Source organism: Heterodontus francisci, chromosome 8 (assembly GCF_036365525.1).
Source record: "Heterodontus francisci isolate sHetFra1 chromosome 8, sHetFra1.hap1, whole genome shotgun sequence".
In the NCBI taxonomy this organism is placed as follows: Eukaryota; Metazoa; Chordata; class Chondrichthyes; order Heterodontiformes; family Heterodontidae; genus Heterodontus; species Heterodontus francisci.
This window is the reverse complement of record NC_090378.1, coordinates 68109619-68135714: the sequence shown is the minus strand read 5'-3', so window position 1 is coordinate 68135714 and position 26096 is coordinate 68109619. Positions and strand designations below refer to the sequence as shown.

The following is a 26096-nucleotide window of genomic DNA, read 5'->3' as shown; positions in this document are numbered from 1 at the left end:
GAGAAGGACTTTGCAGGGTCAACTTGGTTGGGTGTGCCTTTGTGTCCAGTGCCCAGGACAATGTCTGGTTTTATTCTCCTTATAGACTTATTTATAGCAGTTAGATACAACTCAGTGGCTTGCTAGGCCATTTCAACGAGCAGCTAATAGTCAGATTTCTGCAGTCCAGAGTCACATACAGGCCAGACTGGGTAAGGACAGCAGATTGTCTTGGGTCTCTCAGAGGCAGAAACAGGAGAAGTTATAATAGGAAATAAGGAAGCGGCAGGGACATAAAACAAATACTTTATATAGCCAGTATGGATTTGTAAAAGGCTGTTCATGCTTGACTAATCTAATTTTTTGAAGTAACAGAGAAGGTTGATGAAGGGAATACGGTGGACGTTGTTTATATGGATTTTAAGAAAGCATTTGATGAGGTATCATATAAAAGGCTGGTTAAGAAAATTGAGGCTCATGGAATAGGGAGGGTCAGTGTCCAATTGGATAAAAAATGGCTAAAATACAAAACAGTAAGTCGTAGTAAATGGTTGTTTTGCAGACTGGAAGATGTTAGGTACTGGTGTTCCCTAAGCGTCAAGTGTTGGGACCACTGCTTTTTTTGCTATATGCAAATGATTTGGATCCTGGAATACAGAGTATAATCTCAAAGTTTTCCGACAAAACTTGGAGGTGTGGCAAACAGTGAGGATGATATGAACCGCCTACAACAGGACATAGATAGGCCAGCAGAATGGGCAGAGAGGTGGCGGATGGAATTTAATACTGACAAATGTGAGGTGATGCACTTTGGCAGAAGGAATAGAGAGACTATACTCAATGGCACAAAGTGTGCAGGAACAGAGGGACCTAGTTGTGCACGTGTTGAAGGTGCACCATCTTTGAAGGTGGCAGGACATATTGAGAGAGTTGTTAGTAAAGTCTATGGGATCTTGGGCTTTATAAGTAGAGGCATTGAGTACAAAAGCAGGGAAGTTATGCTGAACCTTTAGAAAGCTCTGGTTAGGCCCCAACTAGAGTACTGTGTCCAGTTCTGGTCACCACACTTTAGGAAGGATGTGCAAGTCCTTGGAAGGGTACAGAGGAGATTTTACCAGATACCAGAATGGCTCCAGGGATGCAGGATTTTAGTTATAAAGTTAAGTTGAAAAGTTGGGTTTGTTGTCCTTAGAACAAAGGAAATTGAGGGGAGATTTAATAGAAGTGCACAAGATTATGAGTCTTAGATAAGTTAGACAAGGAAAAACTGTTCCCATTAACAAATGGTACAAGGGCTAGGGACATAGATTGAAAGTTTTGGGCGAAGATGCAGGGGAATATGAGGAAGTACTTTTTTTTTTTTTTACACAGCGAGTGGCAATGATCTGGAACTCGCTGCCCACAAGAGTGGTGGAAGTGGAGACGATCAATGACTTCAAGAGGAAGTTGGATGGCCACCTGAGAGAAATAGACTGCAGGGCTATGCAAGCCAAAGAGTGGGACTGATTGATCAACAGACAGAAAACAGAGTAGGAACAAATGGGTCATTTTCAGGTTGGCAGGCTATAACTAGTTTTTTTTTATTTAAACATAGTTGTTTACACGCTTAGCAGTTAACGGTTAGTCACCGTAAGCAGGTGCATTCTCCATGGCAACGCCTCTACCAACCAGAGTTCACTTGCAACCAATTAGCACTCTCTTCTTATGCAGTATAAGTTGTTGTTTTCCTTTACATTGGTTATTCTCGCATATTGTCCTGATGAGTGCAAGACAAAAAGATTCGACAACGTCCCTATCTTCAGCAATTCTCTAGTTTTTTTTTAAAGTGTGTGTGAGAGAATGGGGAGTTAGATTAAAATAAGTTATATAAGGTCTTTAGACATAGGTTTATCTTAATAGTATTTAAGATTTAATTTTTTAATAAATAGTTAATTTGTTGTCTAAAGATACCCCTGGTTTGGTCCGTTTCATTCTGGGGTTACTAGAGTGTTTAATTTGGCTGTTTTACTGATTGGGCATGAAAGCTTAATATGCTGCGACCTGTGGAGTGATGGGACTGAGTTGACTGTGTTGCTTCCGCCATGGTCGTAACAAATTCAAGATTTTTTTATTAATTGATTGCAAATTTCACCAGCCGTCATGGTGGGATGCGAACCCCTGTCCCCAGCGCATTAGTCTGAGTTTCTGGATTACTAGTCCAGTGACATTACCACTATGCCACTGCCTCACCACCTGGGGTACTGCAAGGATCAGTGTTGGGCCTCAGCTATTTACAACCTACATCATTGACTTATATGAGGGGACTGAGTGTAATATCAGTTTGCTGATGCCACAAAGTTAGGTGGGTATTTGTGCTGTGAGAAGAACACAAAAAGGCTGCAAAAAGATTTAGGCAAGAATGTGACAGATGGAATATAATGAGAAATATGAAGTTATCCATTTTAAAAAATGGAGTGAGAATGGAAAATGTTAGTAGTCAGAGAGATTTAGGTGCCCTAGCACAAAGGGATTGGAGTCAATAGAGTAAATACGTTTTACTGCAACTATATAGGGCCTTGGAGACCACACTGGAGTACTAGTGTACAGTTTTTGTCTCTGTATCCAAAGGAGGACATAGTTGCCTTAGAGGGAGTTCAACAAAGGTTCACTAGACTGCTCCTGGGATAAGGGGATTGTCCTGAGAGATTGAGTAGACTAGGCCTTTATTCCCCAGGGTTTTAGAAGAATGAGAGGTAATCTCATTGAAACATATACATTCTTTAGGGGTTTGACAGGGTTATTGCTGGGAGGATGTTTTCCCTGCTTCAGAAGTCTAGAACTAGGGGGTCACAGACACAGAATAAGTGGTCAGCCCTTTAGGACTGAGAGGTGGAGAAATTACTTTGGAATTCTCTACCCCAGAGAGCTGTGGATGCTCATTGGTTAAGTATATTCAAGTCAGGACGATAGGTTTTTGGATACTAAAGGAATCTAGGTTTATGGGGATAGTGCAGGAAGGTGCAGCTGAGTTAAGATCAGCGATGATCTTATTGAATGGCGGAGTAGGCTGGAGGTGCTGAACGGCCTACTCCCGTTCCTATTTATGTTCTCACTGCTGACACCAACCAGTTTCCATTTGAAACCCCTTTTTCCACTCCCTGGAAGGACATAACCTCTGTTTCCAGCAGTCAGAATTCTGACAATGTTTTAAAAAAATTAAAGCTCAACTAAGTATCACTTTAAATTGATCACTGCAGGTTTGGTTTCTCTGTACTGGTAAAGAATCTATACTCATACCTGCCTGAAGTTCAAAAGCAGCTTTAGCTGGATGCCTCAGTCAAGCACTTTGAAAGCTGGCTAGTAAACACATACAAGTATCAAAAGTCTTTTATGCCCAGTTATTATTGCTCAGAAGCTATTTACAGTGGCTGTAAGACATCACAGACCTAACTACCAACTTGTCCTGGAATTGCTGGGGATGGATGGTGGTGGGAATATTGGGGTCATCTGATGGCACCGACTGACAGCTCCATGCCCAGGGAGATATTTTTGGTGGCTTCTGGCCATTTCTAACAGTTCTTCCCCTTCTACTGTACTGCAGCCAGTTTAGAGATGAGCAGATGTTGGTTCCACAGGGTGGACTCAGTCTTGTATGTAATGCAGAACTTACAATAGTCTAGAATGGTTATTATTTGGTTGTGTCTTATTATTAGGTGAATACAAGCGTTTAAGTTAAATACTGATCTGATCGTGCTTAATATTTACTTTTAATAAATGTGACTTGTAGATTCATAGCCAAGCCTAAGCTATCTAGTCTTTGGAAAACAGACAGTACACAAGGAGGTTCGTGCCATTTTTATTTTAACCAATTTACAGATATACAAGGCTTTCTGCTCAACCTGGGCAATCTTACATTGCCAGATATTATACATATAGATCACACTTCAATTTGTAAGGAACAAGGACTCGCTTCCAAGCATGTTCCATTGTGCTCAACACAAGTGAAATATCCGCAGAGAGCCAGAAAATTTTAAACACAACAGGTACTATGAAAAGCCACCATTTTAGTCTGAGAACAGAGTCACGACCACACTGTGAATGGGAATTTCCAATGTAGCAAACTGTTATTGCAGGATTATGCATTTCTGCCCACAACACAAGGAAGAGTCTGCACTCAGGGCAACATGACAGTGCAGACTCTTGCTTAAAGTTAAGTGAGCTGCAATGACAAATGGATTAGCAGTGGATGCTTCAAGAAAAGAACCAGGACAAGGAGGGATGCGGGGGTGGTGGCAGAGAAAGGAAGAGCAAGAATGCATCAGGAAGCAGATTAATGCAGATTCCAGAGTCATTGTGACCTGCAGTAGCAGAGGAGAGGAGTGGAACCCACATTTTGAAAACTGATGCTTTTTTAAAAACATAATTGTTAAACTCTATGAAAGTTAAAGCACTAATGCATCAAATTTTTGTTTTACAAAGACAAGTGCTTACCTTGTGAAGATCTCCTGTGAAATATGCAATGGCCAAAGAAGGCAAAATCATGAAGAGGGCATTGTAATAAAGTAGTCCATATTTACCCAGCTCCTACAAAGAAACACAGTAATCAGAATTATTACATATTTTGGGGATTATTCAGTGGAATAATAGTGGCCTTTCATTTCTGGGACACAAGCTTGAATTGTACGGAGCAAGGTTTTCTTGTCAACCACCTAGGAAATTAGTTCAAATTCTCTGTCGTTATGTTAAGTGAGTTAACAATCTCATTCCCTTCACGTATAGGCCCACAGTATAAAAACCAGTTCAGCATCATTTAGCTATCTCGCTTATATGGTTGATATGGAAAAATGTCATTTGTACAGTAGAAGGCACACTGTTGGGAGAGGAATGTGTGACTTTTACTCTGCACCGGACATTGGGTGCTCAAAATTAAAGGTCTTTCTTGCTCAAGTTGAAAGATGTTTGTGCTGAGGAATGTAAGAACAAACACTTGCTTGTAGTAGCAAAAAGGGATTGTTGCACCCAGAATCCCCACCCATAGAGTTAGAGTGCAGTTGGACTGTCTTGGTGGTGCGTCGAGCAGAGGTCAGGTACTTCCCCACAAAAAAGCCAAGAATTATTTCAAAGTTGGATTCTCTCTTGACATTTCTTCACAGATGAAGATTTTGGGAAGGCTGTATTCATCAGTTGCTGTTATGCTGGTAGCTAGTCAGGCCTATCCATGACCGGCAGATTCTCCCACAACGGGTGCAAGTGAAGGTGTAGTCGCTACTGGGAGCAAATGGATTTATCCTTCTCCACCTTTCTCTTTCATGCTGGTTCTTCAGTCTCAAAGGTGGCTGTAGCACTCCTGATGTAGCATCTCCAGGCATCGCGATCGATGGCCTGCACTTCCCACTGGTGATAGTCGATGTGGCACACAGAGAGGGACTTCAGGGAATCCTTAAAATATATGTGTGGGGCCCCTCTGTTCCTTTTACCAGTGGTCAACTGTCTCCATACAACACTATTTTGGGCAGGCGACTTGTCCATCCAGGCAACGTGACTCGCCGAACACAGTTGGCTTTGCTGGAGGATGGCCTCAATGCTGGTGATGTTGGCTGTTTCCAGGACTACAATGTTTGTGATGCGGGCCTGCCAACAGGTCTTGAGGCTGCTACGGTGGCAGCGCTGATGGAAGTGCTCTAAAAGGCGTACATTACAGCGGTATAGGAACCCATGACTCAGCATCATACAGAAGGGTGGTGAGGCCTACAGCTTTATACAGAGTTTGGTCTGTGCTCTGAGGCTGTGGTTGGTCCACACTCATTTGTAGAGTCTGCCGTAAGTACTGTTTGCTTTTGAGAGCCTATTGTCCACTTCCATCAAACGAGTTGCGCTCCCCAAAGAAGTAAATTGCTTGGTAGCATTCAGCTCAGTTCCCTCGATGACAATGCTTGGCGGTCTATATTCTTCTTGGGGTGCAGGCTGATGCAGGACTTTTCTTTAAACTGATTTTTAGTCCGAAGAGTTGTGCCGCCTTGGAAAAACATGTGGTCATACTTTGCAGGTCTGACTGACTGTGGGCCAGGAGAGTGCAGTCATTGGTGAAAAGATGATCCCTGATGAGTCCTTCTTGTGTGTTTGCGAGAGCCTGAGGTCGAAAATGCCTCCATCAGTCCGGAAGCGTACATAAACTCCCTCTAGGTCTTCCGTTGTTTGCTGCAGCAACATGCTGAAAAAGACAGTGAATAAGATCGGGGCCGGCACACATCCTGCTCCACGCTATTGGAGGTTCAGAAGGGACTCGAGGGGGTCACTGTTTTGCTCAACTTGTCCGTACTGATTTTCATGAAACTGCTTCACCATGGCCAGGAACCTGGGTGGGCATCCAAGTTTTCAAGGATTTTCCAAAGTCCATTTCCGCTCAGTGTCGAATGCCTTGGTGAGGTCTATGAAAGTGGCGTGCAGGTCTTTGTTTCGCTCATGACACTTTTTTTGTAATTGTCCAAGTGCAAATACCATGTCAGCGGTGCCTGTGTTTGCTCTGAAACCACACTGTCTCTCTGGGAGGTTTTCTTCCACAATGGTAGGCACAAGCCTATTCAGAAGTATTCTAGCCAGGAACTTCTCAGCAATAGAAAGGAGGGTGATCCCATGGTAGTTGGAGCAGTCGGATTTTTCTCCTTTGTTTTTGTACAAGGTGATGATAATCGCATCACAAAGATCCTATGGAATCCTGTCTGTTCTCAGCAGGCTGTGAACAACTCATGGAGCTTGGGGTTTAGGGGAGGGCCACTATGCTTCAAGGTTTCGTGTGGAATTCCATCTACTCCAGGGGCCTGTTTCCAGCAGCTTGACTGTTTCAAATTTGGATTGGTGTAGACTAATAAACTTGGAGCTCAGCTTCAGAAAAAACACACTTCGCTACATCAGTTACCTTCACTGCTTTCAAATGAACAGTACCAACTTAAACTGTTGACTACCACCAAGAAAGCTGAAACTGGTCAAAACACATATTCCACTCACTGCTCAAGAAAGGGAGTCTAGGTTGCATTCAAACTTGGATCTGAGGGGTAAATATGCAGCAAATTGATCTCACTGCACCAGCCAATTCTTTTCAATTCAGCAGTCTTCAGGAACACCTGCAGTGGGTTCCTCAATATAAAAAAAAAAGTTAAGCAAATTGCACCTCTTTTCCCAATGAGCAAAGTTGCTCTGCAGACCCATGACAATAAGATTAGCGATATGTAGCATCACAGTTAATGTTATTGACATTATCTTCATGATCAGGACAACTCATTTGTGAGCTATTGCTAAAAAGGATTCAGTCAACCTTATTATACTTGCTATTAAAAATCAGGCATAGTCCAACACCCTTTGTGCAAAAAAAAAAGGGTGTTTCCAGTAGCAGATAAAGTCTCCTATAAACCAAATTCTGCATCTTTGTTCGGTACTGTGCAGAGTTAGTGTAGCTCCAGTTCAACAGCTAAACCCAAATGCAATAAATTGCTCATATGCAGGATGCTCACGACATCTTTAAAATATCAGGTCACTGCATAAGGCTAAATTACTGCCCAGATTTATTTACAGATTAAATGATATATAGATGCAAAAACATAACCACAATCAGCAATTTATACTAGACTAAGAGAACAAATGACTAATATGAAATGTTTACAGAAGGAAATCATGTCCCATCATGTCTCTGCCAACTACAAAACTAACTCCACTTCTCGGCATTCTTCCTCTCACAGTATTATCCTCTGCTTCAATCATTCATCCACATTTTCCTTAAAAGATGCAATGGCCTCCATCTCAGTTACTCCCTAGGGCAAAACATTCCAAGGGAAATAACAATCGGTTAAAGTCAGTGAGAAAATTCAAAAAAGGTCATGAAGAGATCAATAAAAGGATGCAGCACTGTAAAACGATTAAGTTCAGTGAAATAAGGGATGTGACCCTAACTATCTAGGCAGAAGAACTAGTAAAGACAATGGACCAACAGTGGGGCATCTTTAAACAAAATGGAGTGTGTGGCTGGAAAAAAAAATTTACATACCAACAGACATCGAAGGTGAGGAAGCACATTCCAGGGCCTGCTAAGGAGGATACAATCCACAAGGGCCAGAACTGGTTAGACCAGCTGATCACATGACTACCTGGCTGTTCCAGAGTTTTCTTTTGAACTGGCCACAGAGAGTTTGAAGAGACAGAGACTGTTTGCTCCTGGATTATGATCTCTCCTGTCTGCTCCCATCGCTTTCTCACAAGCCTCTGAATCCACTGAAGATACATGAACTCCAAGAGAGAGAAGTCTCCTACAGCGAACAAGGTTTAAGAAGAATACTGGGTCCCAACGAAAAGCACGATCTACCGATAATCAAGGACTCTAGTGAGCTCGAAGAACTGTAACAAAAACTCTTCAGATATTGTCTCAAACTTGTCCACTTTATTTTTCTTCTGCTCTTTTTTCTCTATTTGCATGTGTGTATCATGTATGCATGCTAGCGTGGGCACGTTGTGTATCCATAGGTGTTAACCGAATCAGAGTTTAAGTTTAAGCTTAATAAATTTCAACTTTTCTTCTTCAAACCTAAGAAAGCCTGTCTGTGCTGGTTTCTTTGCCTTATAATTGGAAAGCGGTGAACGAGGATTCACCAAGGGGGAGCTAAAAACACGGTGTGTTTAAAATTAAACCCTGTTACGGTAAGACCAGGTGAAAACTGAGAGACCCCTTGACACCTTTCTCACCTGTTGTAACAGTGTGAAAGCGGGTTTGGCAAAACTGTGGAAAAGAAAGTTTTTTTAAAATTAAAACTCAAAATAGTCAACACACCAGATCCTAAGCACGTACCATAGGCTGTTGAATGAAGTAGAGGGGAGATTTTTCAGCCTTCAGACATGCAACTTGTGCCAAGGAACCAGAAGCAGGCTAATTTCACAACTCTGTTCAAGGAAAAGATAAATGAAGTAACAACAAACCAGTCAGCCCATCAGCTGAGAAATCTCTTGGGACACATAATTCAAGATGGAATCAATTGAGTATTTAGAACTGCATTAGATATTCAAAGACAGGTGGCATGGATTTATTAAAGGCAAGTCATGTTTGACAAATTTAAGAGTGTTTTCCTAAAGTGACTAGCTGACTAAGGGAATGCAGAAGATATAGTGCACACAGAATTTCAGTAGGGATTCACTAAAATCTCTCAGATTTGTTACAAAAATTCAAGTATGTGGTATTAGAGGAAAGGTAACGTATAGAAAGATTGTTGACGGACGGGGAAATTAAAGAGTTGGGCACTCAGGCATTGCACAGATTGGAGAAGGGTAGGAAATGTTGTGTCCCAGAGGTCAGGGCTGGATATAAAAATGATGATTTGGATTTGGGCATAGGTGCACTATATTAGAATTTGCTAACAAAAATCAGACAATTTTCAAAAGAGTAAGGATTATAAGAGACTTTAGGAGAATATAGCAGATAGGCAGCAGATTCAATATATGCATATAATTTCATGTGAGTGATGCATTTTGAGAGGAGAAACAAAGAATAGAAGCATAAACTCAATGGAAAGACGTGGACACACCTAGGGGTTGAAAATAAGTAACTGCATAAAAGTTCAAGTGCAAACAAAGCCGTAAAAAAAAAAATCTAATTTGGGATTTTATAAACAGGTGCAGAGATTATGATAAATTTCTCGAAGACACAAGGTTGGGCCACAGTTGAGTTTGGATACGCTATTACAGAAAGAATGTTAAAGCTATAGATACCATATGTTTTTTCAACAGGAAGATAACAAATATGAAAAATTATACCTTGGAAGAGAAGTTTGAGATAATGGGACCATTTCCAATGGAAAAGAGATTTTTTTTAAATGTTTTAAAATTATTTGACAGGGTGAATGGTGAAAGAACTATTTCCTCTACTTGGTGAGTTACTGAAGCATTTGCAACCATCTTCAGCCAGAAATGCCAAGTGGATGATCCATCTTGGTCTCGTCCTGAGGTCCCCACCATCATAGATGCCAGTCTTCAGACAATTTGATACACTTTATGCAATATCAAGAAATGGCTGAAGACACTGGATACAGTCAAGGTTATGGGCCTTGACAATACCCCAGCTGTAGTACTGAAGTCTTGTGCTCCAGAACTAGTTGCATCCTTATCCAAGCTGCTCCAGTATAGTTATGACACTATAATCTACCCAACAATGGTGAAAAAAAAAAATCACTCAGGTATGCCCTGTCCACAAAAAGCAGGACAAATCCAACCCGACCAAATTACCACCCCATCGGTTTACTCTCAAAGTGATGGACAATGTCCTCGACAGTTGCTCAGCAAAAATCTGCTCACCAATGCGCAGACTGGGTTTCACCAGGGCCACGCACTCAGCTCCAGACCCCATTCCAGCCTTGGTCCAAACATTTACAGAAGAGCTGAATTCCAGAGGCAAGGTGAGAGCCTTTGACATCACCGCGTAGCACCAAAGAGCTGGCAAGGCCAGCATTTGTTGCCCATTCCTAATTGCTCGACAACTGAGTGGCTTGCTAGGCCATTTCAGAGGGCAGTTAAGAGTCAACCACATTGCTGTGGGTCTGGAGTCACATGTAGCCCAGACTGGGTAAGGACAGCAGATTTCCTTCCCTAAAAGACATCAGTGAACTAAATGGGTTTTTACGACAATTGAGAGATAGTTTCATGGCACCATTACTGACACTATCTTTCAATTCCCAATTCTAGATTTTTAAATTAAATTTATTAATTAAATAAAAGAAAACCCCAAGGCCTTTTACGCGTATGTCAGAAATATGAGGATGACCAGGGGGACCGTAGGTCCGGTCAAGGACAATAGCGGGAGACTGTGTGTTGAGCCGGAAGAGATAAGTGAGGTTTTGAATGAGTACTTCTCTTCGGTATTTACGAATGAGAAGGGGTGTATTACTGAAGAGGACGGTGTGAAACAGACTGGTAAGCTCGAGGAAGTGCTCGTTAGGAGGGAAGATGTGTTGGGGTTTTTGAATAACTTGAAGATAGACAAGTCTCCCGGGCCTGACGGGGTATATCCAAGGATGTTATGGGAAGCAAGGGATGAAATTGCAGAGCCGCTGGCAATGATCTTTTCATCTTCTCTGCTGACGGGGGTGGTACCAGGTGATTGGAGGGTGGCAAATGTTGTGCCCCTGTTCAAGAAAGGGAATAGGAACAACCCTGGGAATTACAGGCCAGTTAGTCTTACTTCGGTGGTAGGCAAGTTGATGGAAAAGGTGCTGAGGGATAGGATTTCTGAGCATCTGGAAAGACACTGCTTGATTCGGGACAGTCAGCACGGTTTTGTGAGGGGTAGGTCTTGCCTCACAAGCCTGATTGAATTCTTTGAGCAGGTGACCAAGCAAGTGGATGAGGGTAAACCAGTGGATGTGGTGTACATGGATTTTAGTAAGGCATTTGATAAGGTCCCCCATGGTAGACTTATGGAGAAAGTCAGGAGGCATGGGATAGTGGGGAATGTGGCCAGTTGGATTAAGAATTGGCTAACTGATAGAAGGCAGAGAGTGGTCTTAGATGGTAAATACTCAGCCTGGAGCCCAGTTACCAGTGGCGTGCCGCAGGGATCAGTTCTGGGTCCTCTCCTGTTTGTGATTTTTATTAACGACTTGGATGAGGAAGTCGAAGGGTGGGTCAGTAAATTTGCAGATGATACAAAGGTTGGTGGAGTTGTGGATACCGAGGAGGGCTATTGTCGTCTGCAAAGGGACTTGGATAGGTTGCAGTGCTGGGCTGAAAAGTGGCAGATGGAGTTTAACCCTGAAAAGTGTGAGGTCGTCCATTTTGGAAGGACAAACATGAATGCAAAATACTGGGTTAACGGTAGGGTTCTTGGGCATGTGGAGGAGCAGAGAGACCTTGGGGTCTATGTGCATAGATCATTGAAAGTTGCAACTCAAGTGGATAGGGCTGTGAAGAAGGCATATGGGGTGTTAGCGTTCATTAGCAGAGGGATTGAATTTAAGAGCCGTGAGGTGATGATGCAGCTGTACAGGACCTTGGTAAGGCCTCATTTGGAGTACTGTGTGCAGTTCTGGTCGCCTCATTTTAGGAAGGATGTGGAAGCCTTGGAGAGGGTGCAGAGGAGATTTACCAGGATGTTGCCTGGAATGGAGAATAAGTCTTACGAGGAAAGGCTGAACATTCTAGGCCTCTTCGCATTAGAAAGGAGAAGGATGAGGGGTGACATGATAGAGGTTTATAAGATGATCAGGGGAATAGATAGGGTAGACAGTCAGAAACTTTTTCCCCGGGTGGAGCAAAGCGTTACAAGGGGTCATAAATTTAAGGTGAAGGGTGGGAGATATAAGGGGGATGTCAGGGGAAGGTTCTTTACCCAGAGAGTGGTCGAGGCATGGAATGCCTTGCCCGGGGAAGTTGTTGAGTCAGAAACTTTAGGGACTTTCAAAAGGCTTTTGGATAGGTATATGGATAAAGGAGAATGATGGGGTATAGATTAAATTGTCCTTGACAGAGGACAAAGGATCGGCACAACATTGTGGGCCGAAGGGCCTGTTCTGTGCTGTATGTTCTATGTTCTATGTTCTATTAATTGAATTTAAATTCCACCAGCTGCCATGGTGGGATTTGAACACATGCCATTTGGGCATTTGTCTGGGCCTCTGGATTGCTAGTTCAGTTCATTACCACTATGCCACGACTCCCCTAGTACAAAGGAAGATGGTTGTGGCTGTTGAAGGCCAATCATCTCAGTCCCAGGACACTGCTCCAGGTGTTCCTCAGGGTAGTGTCCTAGGCCCAAACATCTTCAGCTGCTTCAATGACCTTCCCTCCAACTTAAGGTCAGAAGTGGGGATGTTCATTGATGATTACACAATGTTCAGTATCATATGTAACTCCTCAGACACTGAAGTCCTTGCCCACATGCAGCAAGACCTGGACAACATTCAGGGTTGGACTGCTCAGTGGCAAGTAACATTTGTGCCACACAAGTGCCAACCAATGATCATCTCCAACAAAAGAGAAACTAACTAACTATCTCCCCTTGACAAGCAACTATATTATTATTGCTGAATCCCCCACCATCACATCCTGGGGTTACCATTGACCGCAGACTTCACTGGACCAGACATATAAATACTATGGCTACGAGAGCAGGTCAGAGGCTGGGAATTCTGCAGTGAGTAACTCACCTGATTCCCCAAAGCCTGCCTACAAGGCACAATTCAGGAGTATGATGGAATGTTCTTTGCTTGTTTGGATGCATGTAGCTCCAGCAACACTCAAGAAGCTCAACAGCATCCAGGACAAAGCAGCTCGCTTGATTGGCACCCCATCCACCACCTTCAACATTCACTCCTTCCAGCACTGGCGCACAGTGGCAGCAGCATGTACCCTCTACAAGATGTACTGCTGCAACTCACCAAGGCTCCTTCAAGAGCACCTTCCAAACCTGTGACCTCTACCACCTAGGTCAAGGGCAGCAGATGCATGGGAACACCACCACCTGCAAGTTCCTGTCCAAGCCACACACCGTCTTGGAACTATATTGTTGTGCCTTCACTATTGCTGGGTCAAAATTCTGGAACACTTCTTAACAGCACTGTGGATGCACCGACACCACATGGGCTGCAGAGGTTCAAGACAGCAGCTCACCAGCGTCTTCTCAAGGGTAATCAGGGATGCACAATAAAAGCTGGCCTTGCCAGTGATGCTCACATCTTAAGAACAAATGAGAAAACAGACATAAGGTCACCAATTTCAAATAGTCTCTGAAAGTGAGGAGAAAGCTGAGAAATGTTTGCATACAGGGTTGTTACAGCATGGAATGTTTTGCCAAAGGGATTGTTGAGCCACAGACCACTGCATGAACTGAAAGAAGAGCTGGAACATTTGAACCAGAGTAAGATGCAGGGCTGCAGGGAGAAAGCAGGGCAATGTGATCAACATTAAAAGTCAGAAACAAGTTGCTGAATGTCCACATTCTTTTACTGTAAATTTCTATAATTTTATGGACTATTTCAGAAGATTAGTTGTTGCTTCAATTAACTCCTGGAAAGAACGTTTCTGATCGCACAGACAAAAGTGTTACCCGTGCACCTGAAACAGCACACTGAGCAGAAAACATGGAGCACTAAAATGAAGTTCTTCGAAGATGGTATCTCCCTTTAAACTTATCAGTTTAAAGCAACACTGGTATTGTACCAGAATAATGACATCAACCGTTAACCACAAATTCATATTCGAACTCCATTTGTTCTTCATATAGAACAAAGCTGTATCCTTCTTGCATTTAATTCACAGATGTTGAAATACTTACCACTAGTAGTATTGGCACACCAGTTGCAAACAACATTCCTACATGGGATGCCGATAACAAAAAAAAACAAAATTGACATTTAAAAGTCACCTTCTCCTTTAAACGTGGTCTTTAATTTGACTGTGTTCAAATCATTCTAGAGTCCTTTGATTCAAGCAAACCCTCCCTGAGCTTCCTTTTCAGATTGTCAATTTAGCACTGGAAAGCATTTTAGAACTGGGTTACTGCAGCTTTTTTTAAAAAAAAAGATACATGACCAAAAGGACTAAAGTTGTTATTTTCCATGTATGTAATTTTGATCAAGTACAGCTAAACACTGCATTAGTGAAATACAATACTTCTCCTGATATACTACACACAAGTTCCAAATTTCCAGGTGCGGCAATAATTGGATTATGCTGGCCCAATTCACCAGGTCACCTGCCTTACAGGCTCGAATTTTCCAAATGGAAGTCCTTTCCCTTAATTTACATAAGCCACAGGCCCAGGACAAACTCACCTGTCAAGTTTGGCCAACAGCACATTTGGCAGAGGACCAGAATATTCAGCTAGGAACCAACTCTTGGTTGGAATTTAGTGAGTCAAAGATAAACTATGGTAGGGATAGAAAAGTGTAATGAATCACAATGCCACCATGGGGGTCACGTTTGCAACACTGCTCACTTTCCTTAAGAGTTGTTAGTCCAGCTGTAGATGTACCCAAAGATGGTGGCCCTGTTTGGGGCTGCGAACCACCTGCCACTAAAACTGAGCTAAATCAAAGACCACACAGTTACCCAGATTATTTGCATCTGCTTGCAAAAGAGGAAGCCGCCTGCTGGTATCATGAAGGTGATGGCACAATTTGCCCAAGAAGGATGGCACAAACCCAAAATAGCAAATCCTACATCCCCTGGGTGGCACTATTTCAAGTACTGCAACACTAGCACTGTTGCCAAACAGATGCTCATGATTCCAACCCAAGCTTCCCAATGGAAGAGCAGCCGTAGACGTAGAGGCTAGCTGAGGTCTAACCATCTCTCATCACAAACATGCAGTCAAGGTGAACTGCTTTCTGGTGGCATCACTGAAGGGGTGATGGATGATGGAGAACAAACATGACAAACACTAATACGAGAAAGTGCATGCATGCAAGAGCATGAACGCGCGAACACAAAAGTGCTTGTGAGAGAGGGAGAAGGGGTGGGGGAGAGAAAAAAAAAAGAGAGATCGAACACATGAGTGTATGGGAGACAGAACACGAGAGCAAGCGTAAACGAGTGAACAAGAAAGCGTGCAATTGAAAAAAAAAAGTGAGGAATGATCAAAAAAGTGCGAAGGGCACCCATGACTGGAAACAGTACAACTCATGCAGCCTAATTAACAGCTCATTCAAGTTCAACATCAATTCGAGTTTTCCTACAAAGCATCTGTAAGGGCTCACAGTTCAGCACATTTATTCAAAAAGAATTTCAATCTTTATTTTAAACTTTATTCAATTTCAATAGGATTCAGCCCTCTGGCCTTCACAAAGCTGCTACAACCATCACACTGTAAAAACTTTTTTTGGAACTCAACGATCTTAGTTCCAAGATAAAAATATCCTGGGAGAAATGAAGAAAAATTGCTCAAGGGCAAGAACAGTTTTTTTTCTCCATATTATAAAATAGGTCTTCCTACCTAAAATACTGAAAACTGCAATTATTGAAAATGATTGTAACATTCTACAAATTCAGAGGAATCAAAGTCTTTGTTTCAAGTTCCCCTATTATATACTTTATAAAGCAAGCAATTTCCATCTGGGTCACCATCTCCCAACCAACAGCGCTTCAATCCAGTGTATTTAATTTCAACCAGAGCTTCCATTCAGTGGATTTTATTTCAAAGACCAGTCTTAAAATTGAACACTATGGGGGCTATTTTAATCTGTCACTCAAAAAAATCAGGGTAGTAGCAAATTTAAAAAAATAAAATTGTTTGGCCTACTCACCACTGCTTTTATAACTGGTCAGATTTTCTGGGGGGACATTAATCCTGGCAGCCAGAATTTCCATCTCAAACAGGCAGCATCTTCATGAATGTTCCCTCTAGTTTCCCTTCACTGCGTGCAGCCCGTTGTTACACTCCACAGTTCCTTTAGGACTGACAGGCGATCGTGCATCCACACATCTTAAAAGGGACTGCTGATGACGTGGTCTGTTTGTCCCCTGTATGGAATATTCCTAAGAGTTGTGCACCCGCATAGCTTAAAGGGAACAATGATCTTCCAAAATAAACTCAAATTGAGGGATGAGTGCAATGTCATTGCAACATCGTTTTCTGCCCTTATTGCCAGATTGTCACTTCCTGCTCTCACCCAAGCATAGGCATTACAGAGCTTGAGATGACCATTCAAATTCTATTTTAAAGCAATTCTCAGGTACTCCAAGATAAAGCTACACAGAATTGGAGACATTTTTTTGTTTGTTTTTGGGCATTAAAGGATTTGAAATTGTTTATAGTTGCTACTGTAGGTTTTGAACTGATAGGATTCCTTTGAGAAACTCCACTCTCGGAGAAGTCAAGTAAAAGTATGCATGCTCAGAGGAATGTGGACCCTCTGAGTTTGTAGACTCAGAACATATCTGCAGTTCTGAGCAGTGCATAAGGAGGCTTTGATTCTCTGCATAGCCAGGTTCCAACAACAATGCTGACGACAGAATTTGGTATCACCTCTCACCATGCCCATTCACCAATTTGCCGTGGCTTCAGTCAACAATCCAGGGGGATAGGGAAACAGCAGTTCCTTTCTGACATTTGCTTGCTCTACCAGCATCTTCAAAGCTGCATCTGAAAACCTCAAGAACCTGCTTATACTCTTATTACCAGCAGCTCTATTGTGGCCCTAAAGATCCTGCAACACTGCCCAATGCCCCACTCTGAATAGGAGAGGTGCCTAAGGGGAACATGTTTCAATCTGGCAGCTTTCCTCACCCTGCCTACATAATACAAGGCCACCAAGCATGCCACATTAAGATGCACTCAAACTTCCTCTTCATTTTTTCTAACCCTGCCCGATTCCACTGTGACTTCCCTGTGCATTATTACCACATTGATACAAGCAAAGGCAGTGAATTAGAATGCTGGGATTGAAGTGACTTTCTTCCTCTCTAGGGCAAAATACATAACAGCTACAACACTGGCAGCATTAGTAACTCTGAAGGACAGAAAAATCATAAATGCATCCACACCATCAACTGGTGACACTAGGCAGATGGTAACACACTGTGTGGGGAAGGGGGCAAGATTTGTTGAGATAGTATGTTCTATATCAGGCTTCGCCAACCTGTACTTTAGCGAGAACTACTTCTGATAAAGGAAAAATATCACCAGCTACCCCACCCTGGCACCGCTCACTCATCCTGTTGTGCAATCAGGATGCACACGTGCGAATTAATGCTGGCAGGATGACGTGGGCGAAAGGACCGAGTTGGCAGGAGCTTTATGCGTACTACTCAAAGGCTGACGCGAGCTACCAGTAGCTTGCGATCAACATGTCGGCGACCCCGGTTCTATATCCACGCACAATTCTGGGATGCAGCGTGACAAGGACAATGTGATACTGAAAAAGAATATTGGGTTGAGTAGCTACTCTTCGACACAATCCAGTAATTCCTGTCGGAAAATATGCTCGTCATTTGGGAAACAGATTTAATTCCAACACACCCCTGCCGAATAGCCTAACAATGCTCATCATCTAGGTTCACACAAATGGCTACATGGGTGAGGTATTGTACGGAAGATGTAACATCCGTGACAGCACTTCAGCTTCCTTAGAGGCAAGGGAAGAAAACGTCACTTCACTGTCCATAATCAGTAGTAGAATTTTATGTGTGTCCTGTGTGCTCTTTCAAACTCTGCTGTTTATTTTTTGGGAGTGCAAAAGCCAAGAAGGAAAATGTACCTAATTACAGCTACCTCAGGACAAGTACTTTCAGTGTAGATCCCATAATCATAGAATTGTAATTGGAAAAGTTTTGCAGGAATGGAAGGAGTGAATATTAAAGATTTCAAACAAATTTTGAAATATTCCAGAATAAACCTTCAACACTAGGTTTTGAAACAAATTAACAAAAAGACTACTCACTTTTGACTCCAATTTTTGTTTTACATAAGCTCCATTGGCAGCTGTTAGTACATCATTTGTAAGAATGTATCCATATCCAAAAGAGTCAAATGCCATGTCAGAACTGAAAGAAAGTGGTGTATTTTTTTGCATATTAAAACAGGGAATCATGCAAACCACTATTACAATATTAAGAATATTAGCTACTCAACCCAATATTCTCTCAGCACAAAAGATTAAGTATGCATGCAAGTGCACACACACAGTTTTATTATAATCAAGGATATCGTCACAATCTTCACACAATCCAATATTAAGCCTGTTGTTCCATGTGGTGAAACCTTAATTCAAAGTAATTTCTACATCATTCAGTAGTCTTTAGTAAGATGAACCTGAGAATTAGAATACTTAACAGAAAATGTATTGAAAGTGCACAGTGTCGCTGCTGGCCTCAGTACAACTGAAATTGGTGGGACAGGTCATTTACATGCCTTGGTTGTACCCAGGGTACATAACTCTTCCCGAGAAAGTAGTAGAGGAAAGTTGACTACAGTTAAGAGTCCCACAGCGGTAGCAATGACTACCATAGTTGGAACCTACTGGCTATTATCTAAAAACAGCAGCCACAAGGATCTGAAACGATTCTGGCCCAATAGCCAGAAAGGAAGAGAAGAAACTTAACAGCAGGACCGTTAACTGCTCCTCTCCAATCCTTTGACTGTAGTGAGACTAGAGGAACAATCGTGCAGCCTGATACTTGATATAGCGATTGGGCACGAGGGGAAAAATTGATCATAAAAAGAATTAACAGTGAACTTTAGAAAATAATTACTTAGGGCAGGTGGTTATAATGTCAATTTTGCTTCCACAAATCATTAGTTTATGTAGATTTCATAGATTCTTCCATCTTTTAAAAGGGAATGTGATTGCAATATTCATTTTCAAACAACTAAGTATTACGTGAACAGGAGAATGGGATTAGGGAGATTGGGATTATACTCAATAGATTATGCAGAGAAAAACACTAATGCAAACTTGTTGGGTCAAATAGCCTGTTTCTGTGCTGTAACATTCTGAGTCTAAGTCGTAATCTTACCTGGCAGCAACAAATGCACCAAGTATCATTGCAAATACAGTCATCTGAACAGATCGAGAGAAGGTCTTACTGCAATTAGATCAGGAAATAAAAGATTAACTTTGGATTTGAAAATGAATGATTTTCATTTATAGTACCTTTAAAGAAAGACAGGTCACCAGGCACTTCACAAATAGGTACAAGGAAGAAACGAATATCAACATTTTTTTAATTGGTCATGTTGTGACCGAGACGGGAGAAGTACACGGTTTATTCTAGTCCCACTTCTCTACAGGTCACAACATATACTTTAAATTTTCCCACTTATCAATACAGTTAATCATATACTCAATTTTTCTCAGAATAGAAAACACTAACCAGGTTTCTTTAATATTCAAAATTATCAGTTTATTATAAAACAATTCTAAACTAGTAATGAAGTAAAGCATAAACACACTTTTAAATTTTAAAATCCCCTTTTTACCTTAGCCCCTCACACTCACATACACCAGTTAACCAGAAAAATAAAAAAGAATTTTTAAAATTCAGAGCTCTGTTACAGATCAAAAAAAACCCACAACCGGGCTGATTACTTTGTTTCGACCGCAGCAGGAGCGATGTACTGTCAATTCAGTTCTGTCACTCCACAGGTCGCAGTATATTATTAAAGTTTTGCCCACCCAACCGGAAAACAGCCAAATTAAACACTCTAGTAAACCTCAGAATAAAACAGACCAAACCAGTTATCTTTAGACAAAAACAAATTATTAAAACTAAATCTTAAACACTATTAAGATAAAGCTATATCAAAAGGCCTTACAACTTATTTTAACCTAACTTCCCCATTCACGCACATACATTCAAAAACAACAGTGGTTAACCGGTTTTAAAAGTGGTGTTTTGAAAATTAGCTGTTTCTTAAAAAATAAGTCAGTCTTTGTGGGTTACATTCCTGATGGATGAAGTATTCTAAATGTGAAAATAATCAAAGGCCACTCGAAATCTTCACTTGGATTTGATGAAGCAGTCTGGGTTTGATAGACATTCAAACTCTTCTGCTGCAGCAGGCATCAACAGTTCCTTTAGCAATACCAAATGGTCTCTTAAAAGGGTTATTTCTTATTTAGGCAATTAATTTGGCCTGTAGCTCCTTGTAGACTTTCTGCTGAGAAAGAATGGACAGCTTTCTCTTCAGTATGCTTCACCAGCGAGTCTGGTTCAGACCAGTTTTTTGCCAGTTTTACACAGTCAAATCTAAACATTATACGATGTGACCTCTCTCTCCTGCTGTTGCCTAGGTAACAAAATGCAGCTGTGGCACACTGTGCCCCCAGAAATCCAAAACTTCTGTCTCAAAGGCACACTGTTTTAATCTGAGGAGAAAAATAATACAAGTCCATGACAACTTGCTCATTTTTGAAGAAAACAGATATGTTGTTCCAAAACTGGCATACAGTCTAACTTCAGAGTACACGTGAACGATCTTTGAGAACAGTTCTTTTTAGGTGGTGTTGAGAACCAGTCTAGCAGGCTTTTCCTCAAAGACAGGAGACGAGAGGAATTGACAGTGGACATTTCAGGGTCTTTTAGAGAGCTGCTGGAAAGCGAGCTGGGTTGTGGTCTTTTCTCCTTCCTTGACACTACTTCAGTAGCAGGAGCTAACTTTATCTCCTTCCAGAAGGTAAAGCACACTGACACTACAACCAAAACCTTGTGAATTTGCTGCCCTCTCAGGTGCACTTTGCTGCTCCTGGCTTGTCCAATCAAGGGGCGTCTGTCACTTTGCTGCCCACATCTTCCCTCGTTACCAGGGTTTCTGTTCTATTTTTATACTTAAGTCAAGTGACAACCAGTACATTTTTGTCAAACCAGTTGTGTGTGTCCTTATATGTGACTGCAGACCCACAGCAATGTGGCTGGTTCTAACTTCCCTCTAAAATGGTCTAGAAAGCCACTCAATTATCAAAGGCAATTAGGGATTGGTTACAAATGCTTGCCTTGCCAGCAATGCCTGCATCCCATGAAAGATTAAAATTAATCTTCAAAAACATTGGACTGGATTTTGCTCCTAGCAGTGAACAAATAGCACTAGCCATTCATAGAATAATTTATGGCACAGAAGGAGGCCATTCGACCCATCGGATCCATGCCAGCTCTGCACGGAGCTATTCTTTATTAACTTTTACAAGTGTAACTGAAATTTACAAAGCCAGAGAGGTTGCTTAGCAGTAATTAAGACTTATATCACGCTGTTAAAACTTTACTTACACTAGAATGGGCAATCCCCAACTTCTTTTGGTGAGTTTAGTGGGTATATATCACACAATTAGAGCAACTACACATCTTTCCATGTATTTCAATGGCGAGTTTCACGACAAGCTATCAGTTTAATGCAGTATTCGGGAGGAGCAGGGCATCTTGGACAGCAACTTCTTGATTTCTACATTGAACTGGGCTGGATTTTATCAGCCCGAGGCGAGGTCGGTGGCGGGGGGGGGGTTTGGGGAAGCCGTCATTGTGTTGTGACTTTGATGGGGACGAAGGGCCTGTCGCCAAACGATCTTGCTGGGAGCGAGATCAGCCGCTGACGGTCTTCCCGCCCAGAGGCCAATTAAGACACTTAAGTGGCGTATTAATGGCCACTTAAGGGCCTCTTCCCACAGCAGCTGAGATCTAACCAGCAGCAGGTTGTCCCTCCACCATGCAGGGAGGGCACTTTGTAAAACGAGGCACCCTTTCTGTGGTTTTGGGGGGGTACAAAAAGGCTGAGGCGGCGTTCCCGTCACTGTTTCAGTATGGCGTTGGGAGCCCCGCCTCCTCCACAAAACCCAACCCTCTCATGATCTACAGATGACCACTAAGCAGCTGACTGACATCCTAAAGGAAGCAGCAACAGAGTCATACAGCATAGAAACAGGCCCTTCGGCCCACCGCATCCATGCCAACCATAATGCCTATCTATACTAATCCCACCTGCCTGCATTAATTCCACATCCCTCTATGCGTTGCTCATTCAAGTACCTATCCAGATGCCTCTTAAATGTTGCTACTGTTCCTGTCTCCACCACCTCTTCAGGCAGCTCATTCCAGATACCCACTATTCTTTGTGTGAAAAATGTACCCCTTTGAACCTCCTCCCTCTCACCTTAAATCTATGCCCTCTAGTTTTAGTCACCCCTACCATGGGAAACAGACTCTGGCTATCTACCCTATCTATGCCTCTCAATTTTATATACAAAGAACAAAGAACAGTACAGCACAGGAACAGGCCATTCGGCCCTCAAAGCCTGCGCCGATCTTGATGCCTGCCTAAACTAAAACCTTCTGCACTTCCGGGGACCGTATCACTCTATTCCCATCCTATTCATGGATTTGCCAAGATGCCTCTTAAACGTCGCTATCGTACCTGCTTCCACCACCTCCCCTGGCAGCAAGTTCCAGGCACTCACCACCCTCTGTGTAAAGAACTTGCCTCGCACACCCCCTCTAAACTTTGCCCCTCTCACCTTAAACCTATGTCCCCTAGTAGCTGACTCTTCCACCCTAGGAAAAAGCTCTGACTATCCACTCTGTCCATGTCACTCATAACTTTGTAAACCTCTATCATGTCGCCCCTCCACCTCCATCGTTCCAGTGAAAACAATCAGAGTTTATCCAATCTCTCCTCACAGCTAATGCCCTCCAGACCAGGCAACATCCTGGTAAACCTCTTCTGTACCCTCTTCAAAGCCTCCACGTCCTTCTGGTAGTGTGGTGTCCAGAATTGCAAGCAATATTCGAAGTGTGGCCTAACTAAAGTTCTGTACAGCTGCAGCATGACTTGCCAATTTTTATACTCTATGCCCCGACCGATGAAGGCAAGCATGCCGTATGCCTTCTTGACTACCTTATCCACCTGCGCTGCCACTTTGTGACCTGTGGACCTGTACGCCCAGATATCTCTGCCTGTCAATACTCCTAAGGGTCTGCCGTTTACTGTACACTTCCCACCTGCATTAGACCTTCCAAAATGCATTGCCTCACATTTGTCTGGATTAAACTCCATCTGCCATTTCTCCACCCAAGTCTCCAACCGATCTATATCCTGCTGTATCCTCTGACAATCCTCATCACTGTCCATAACTCCACCAACCTTTGTGTCGTCCGCAAACTTACTAATCAGACCAGCTACATTTTCCTCCTAATCATTTATATATATTACAAACAGCAAAGGTCCCAACACAGATCCCTGCGGAATACTAGTCACACCCCTCCATTCAGAAAAGCAGCCTTCCACTGGTACCCTCTGTCTTCTATGACAGAGCCAGTTCTGTATCCATCTTGCCAGATCACCTCTGATCCCGTGTGACTTCACCTTTTGTACCAGTCTGCCATGAGGGACCTTGTCAAAGGCTTTACTGAAGTCCATACAGACAACATCCACTGCCCCTTCCTTCATCAATCATCTTCGTCACTTCCTCAAAAAACTCAATCAGGTTAGTGAGACACGACCTCCCCTTCACAAAACCATGCTGCCTCTCGCTAATAAGTTCGTTTGTTTCCAAATGGGAGTAAATCCTGTCCCGAAGAATCCTCTCTAATAATTTCCCTACCACTGACGTAAGGCTCACCGGCCTATAATTTCCTGGATTATCCTTGCTACCCTTCTGAAACAAAGGAACAACGTTGGCTATTCTCCAGTCCTCTGGGACCTCACCTGTAGCCAATGAGGATGCAAAGATTTCTGTCAAGGCCCCAGCAATTTCTTCCCTTGCCTCCCTCAGTATTCTGGAGTAGATCCCATCAGGCCCTGGGGACTTATCTACCTTAATGCTTTGCAAGACACCCAACACCTCCTCCTTTTTGATAATGAGATGACTGAGACTATCTACACTCCCTTCCCTAGGCTCATCATCTACCAAGTCCTTCTCTTTGGTGAATACTGATGCAAAGTAATCATTTAGTACCTCGCCCATTTCCTCTGGCTCCACACATAGATTCCCTTCTCTGTCCTTGAGTGGGCCAACCCTTTCCCTGGTTACCCTCTTGCTCTTTATATACGTATAAAAAGCCTTGGGATTTTCCTTAATCCTGTCTGCCAATGACATTTCATGATCCCTTTTAGCCCTCCTGACTCCTTGCTTAAGTCCCTTCCTACTGTCTTTATATTCCTCAAGGGATTCGTCTGTTCCCAGCCTTCCAGCCCTTACGAATGCTTCCTTTTTCTTTTTGACTAGGCTCACCAAATCCCGCGTTATCCAAGGTTCCCGAAACTTGCCAAACTGATCCTTCTTCCTCACAGAAACATGCCGGTCCTGGATTCTAATCAACTGACGTTTGAAAGACTCCCACATGTCAGATGTTGATTTACCCTCAAACAGCCACCCCCAATCTAAATTCTTGAATTCCTGCCTAATATTGTTATAATTAGCCTACCCCCAATTTAGCACCACCCGAGGATTACTCTTATCCACAAGTACCTTAAAACTTATGGAATTATGGTCACTGTTCCCGAAATGCTCCCCTACTGAAACTTCGACCACCTGGCCAGGCTCATTCCCCAATACCAGGTCCAGTATGGCCCCATCCCTAGTTGGACTATCTACATATTGTTTCAAGAAGCCCTCCTGGATGCTCCTTACAAATTCTGCCCCATCCAAGCCCCTAGCACTAAGTGAGTCCCAGTCAATATAGGGGAAGTTAAAATCACCCACCACTACAACCTTTACATCTTTCCAAAATCTGTCTACAGATCTGCTCCTCTACCTCCCGCTGGCTGTTGGGAGGCCTGTAGAAAACCCCCAACATCGTGACTGCACCCTTCCTATTCCTGAGCTCCACCCATATTGCCTCACTGCATGACCCCTCCGAGGTGTCCTCCCGTAGTACAGCTGTGATATTCTCCTTAACCAGTAATGCAACTCCCCCACCCCTTTTACATCGCCCTCTATCCCGCCTGAAGCTTCTAAATCCTGGAACATTTAGCTGCCAATCCTGTCCTTCCCTCAACTAAGTCTCTGTAATAGCAACAACATCATAGTTCCAAGTACTAATCCAAGCTCTAAGTTCATCTGCCTTACTGGTTATACTTCTCGCATTGAAACAAATGCACTTCAGACCACCAGTCCCGCTGTGCTCCACAACATTTCCCTGCCTGCTCTTCCGCTTACTGGCCTTATTTACTAGTTCCCCCTCATTTATTTCACTTGCTGTCCTACTGCTCTGGTTCTCACCCCCCTGCCACAATAGTTTAAACCCTCCTGAGTGACACTAGCAAACCTCGCAGCCAGGATATTTGTGCCCCTCCAGTTTAGATGCAACACGTCCTTCTTGTACAGGTCCCATCTGTACCTCGATCATGTCCCCTCAGCCTCCTTCGCTCCAGGGAAAACAGACCCAGCCTAGCCAATCTCTCTTTATAAATCAAACCCTCCAAACCAGGCAACACCCTTGTGAATCTTTTCTGCACCCTCTTTAACTTAATCACATCTTTCCTGTAATGCGGCGACCAGAACTGCAAACAATACTCCAAATGCGGCCTAACCAACGTTATGTGCAACTGTAACATGATGTCCCAACTCTTGTATTCAAAGCCTCAGCCGATGAAGGCAAACATGCCATTATGCCTTCTTCACCATCCTGTCTACCTGTGTTGCCACTTTCAGGGAACTATGTACTTGCACCCCAAGGTCTCCCTG

General features: G+C 42.8%; 1 protein-coding gene across 1 annotated transcript in view; it reads right to left on the bottom strand.

Annotated features, from left to right (window-relative positions):
* The window catches only part of slc35d1a (solute carrier family 35 member D1a), a 77968-nt gene that overhangs the window by 30376 nt on the left and 21496 nt on the right, over positions 1 to 26096 (bottom strand). The window contains exons 6-8 of the mRNA XM_068037278.1: positions 19441 to 19509; positions 18366 to 18468; positions 4450 to 4542 (exon numbers count right to left, since the gene is read on the bottom strand). Of these exons, the coding sequence (XP_067893379.1) occupies positions 4450 to 4542; positions 18366 to 18468; positions 19441 to 19509 (265 nt within the window). The remainder of the gene's footprint in view (positions 1 to 4449; positions 4543 to 18365; positions 18469 to 19440; positions 19510 to 26096) is intronic.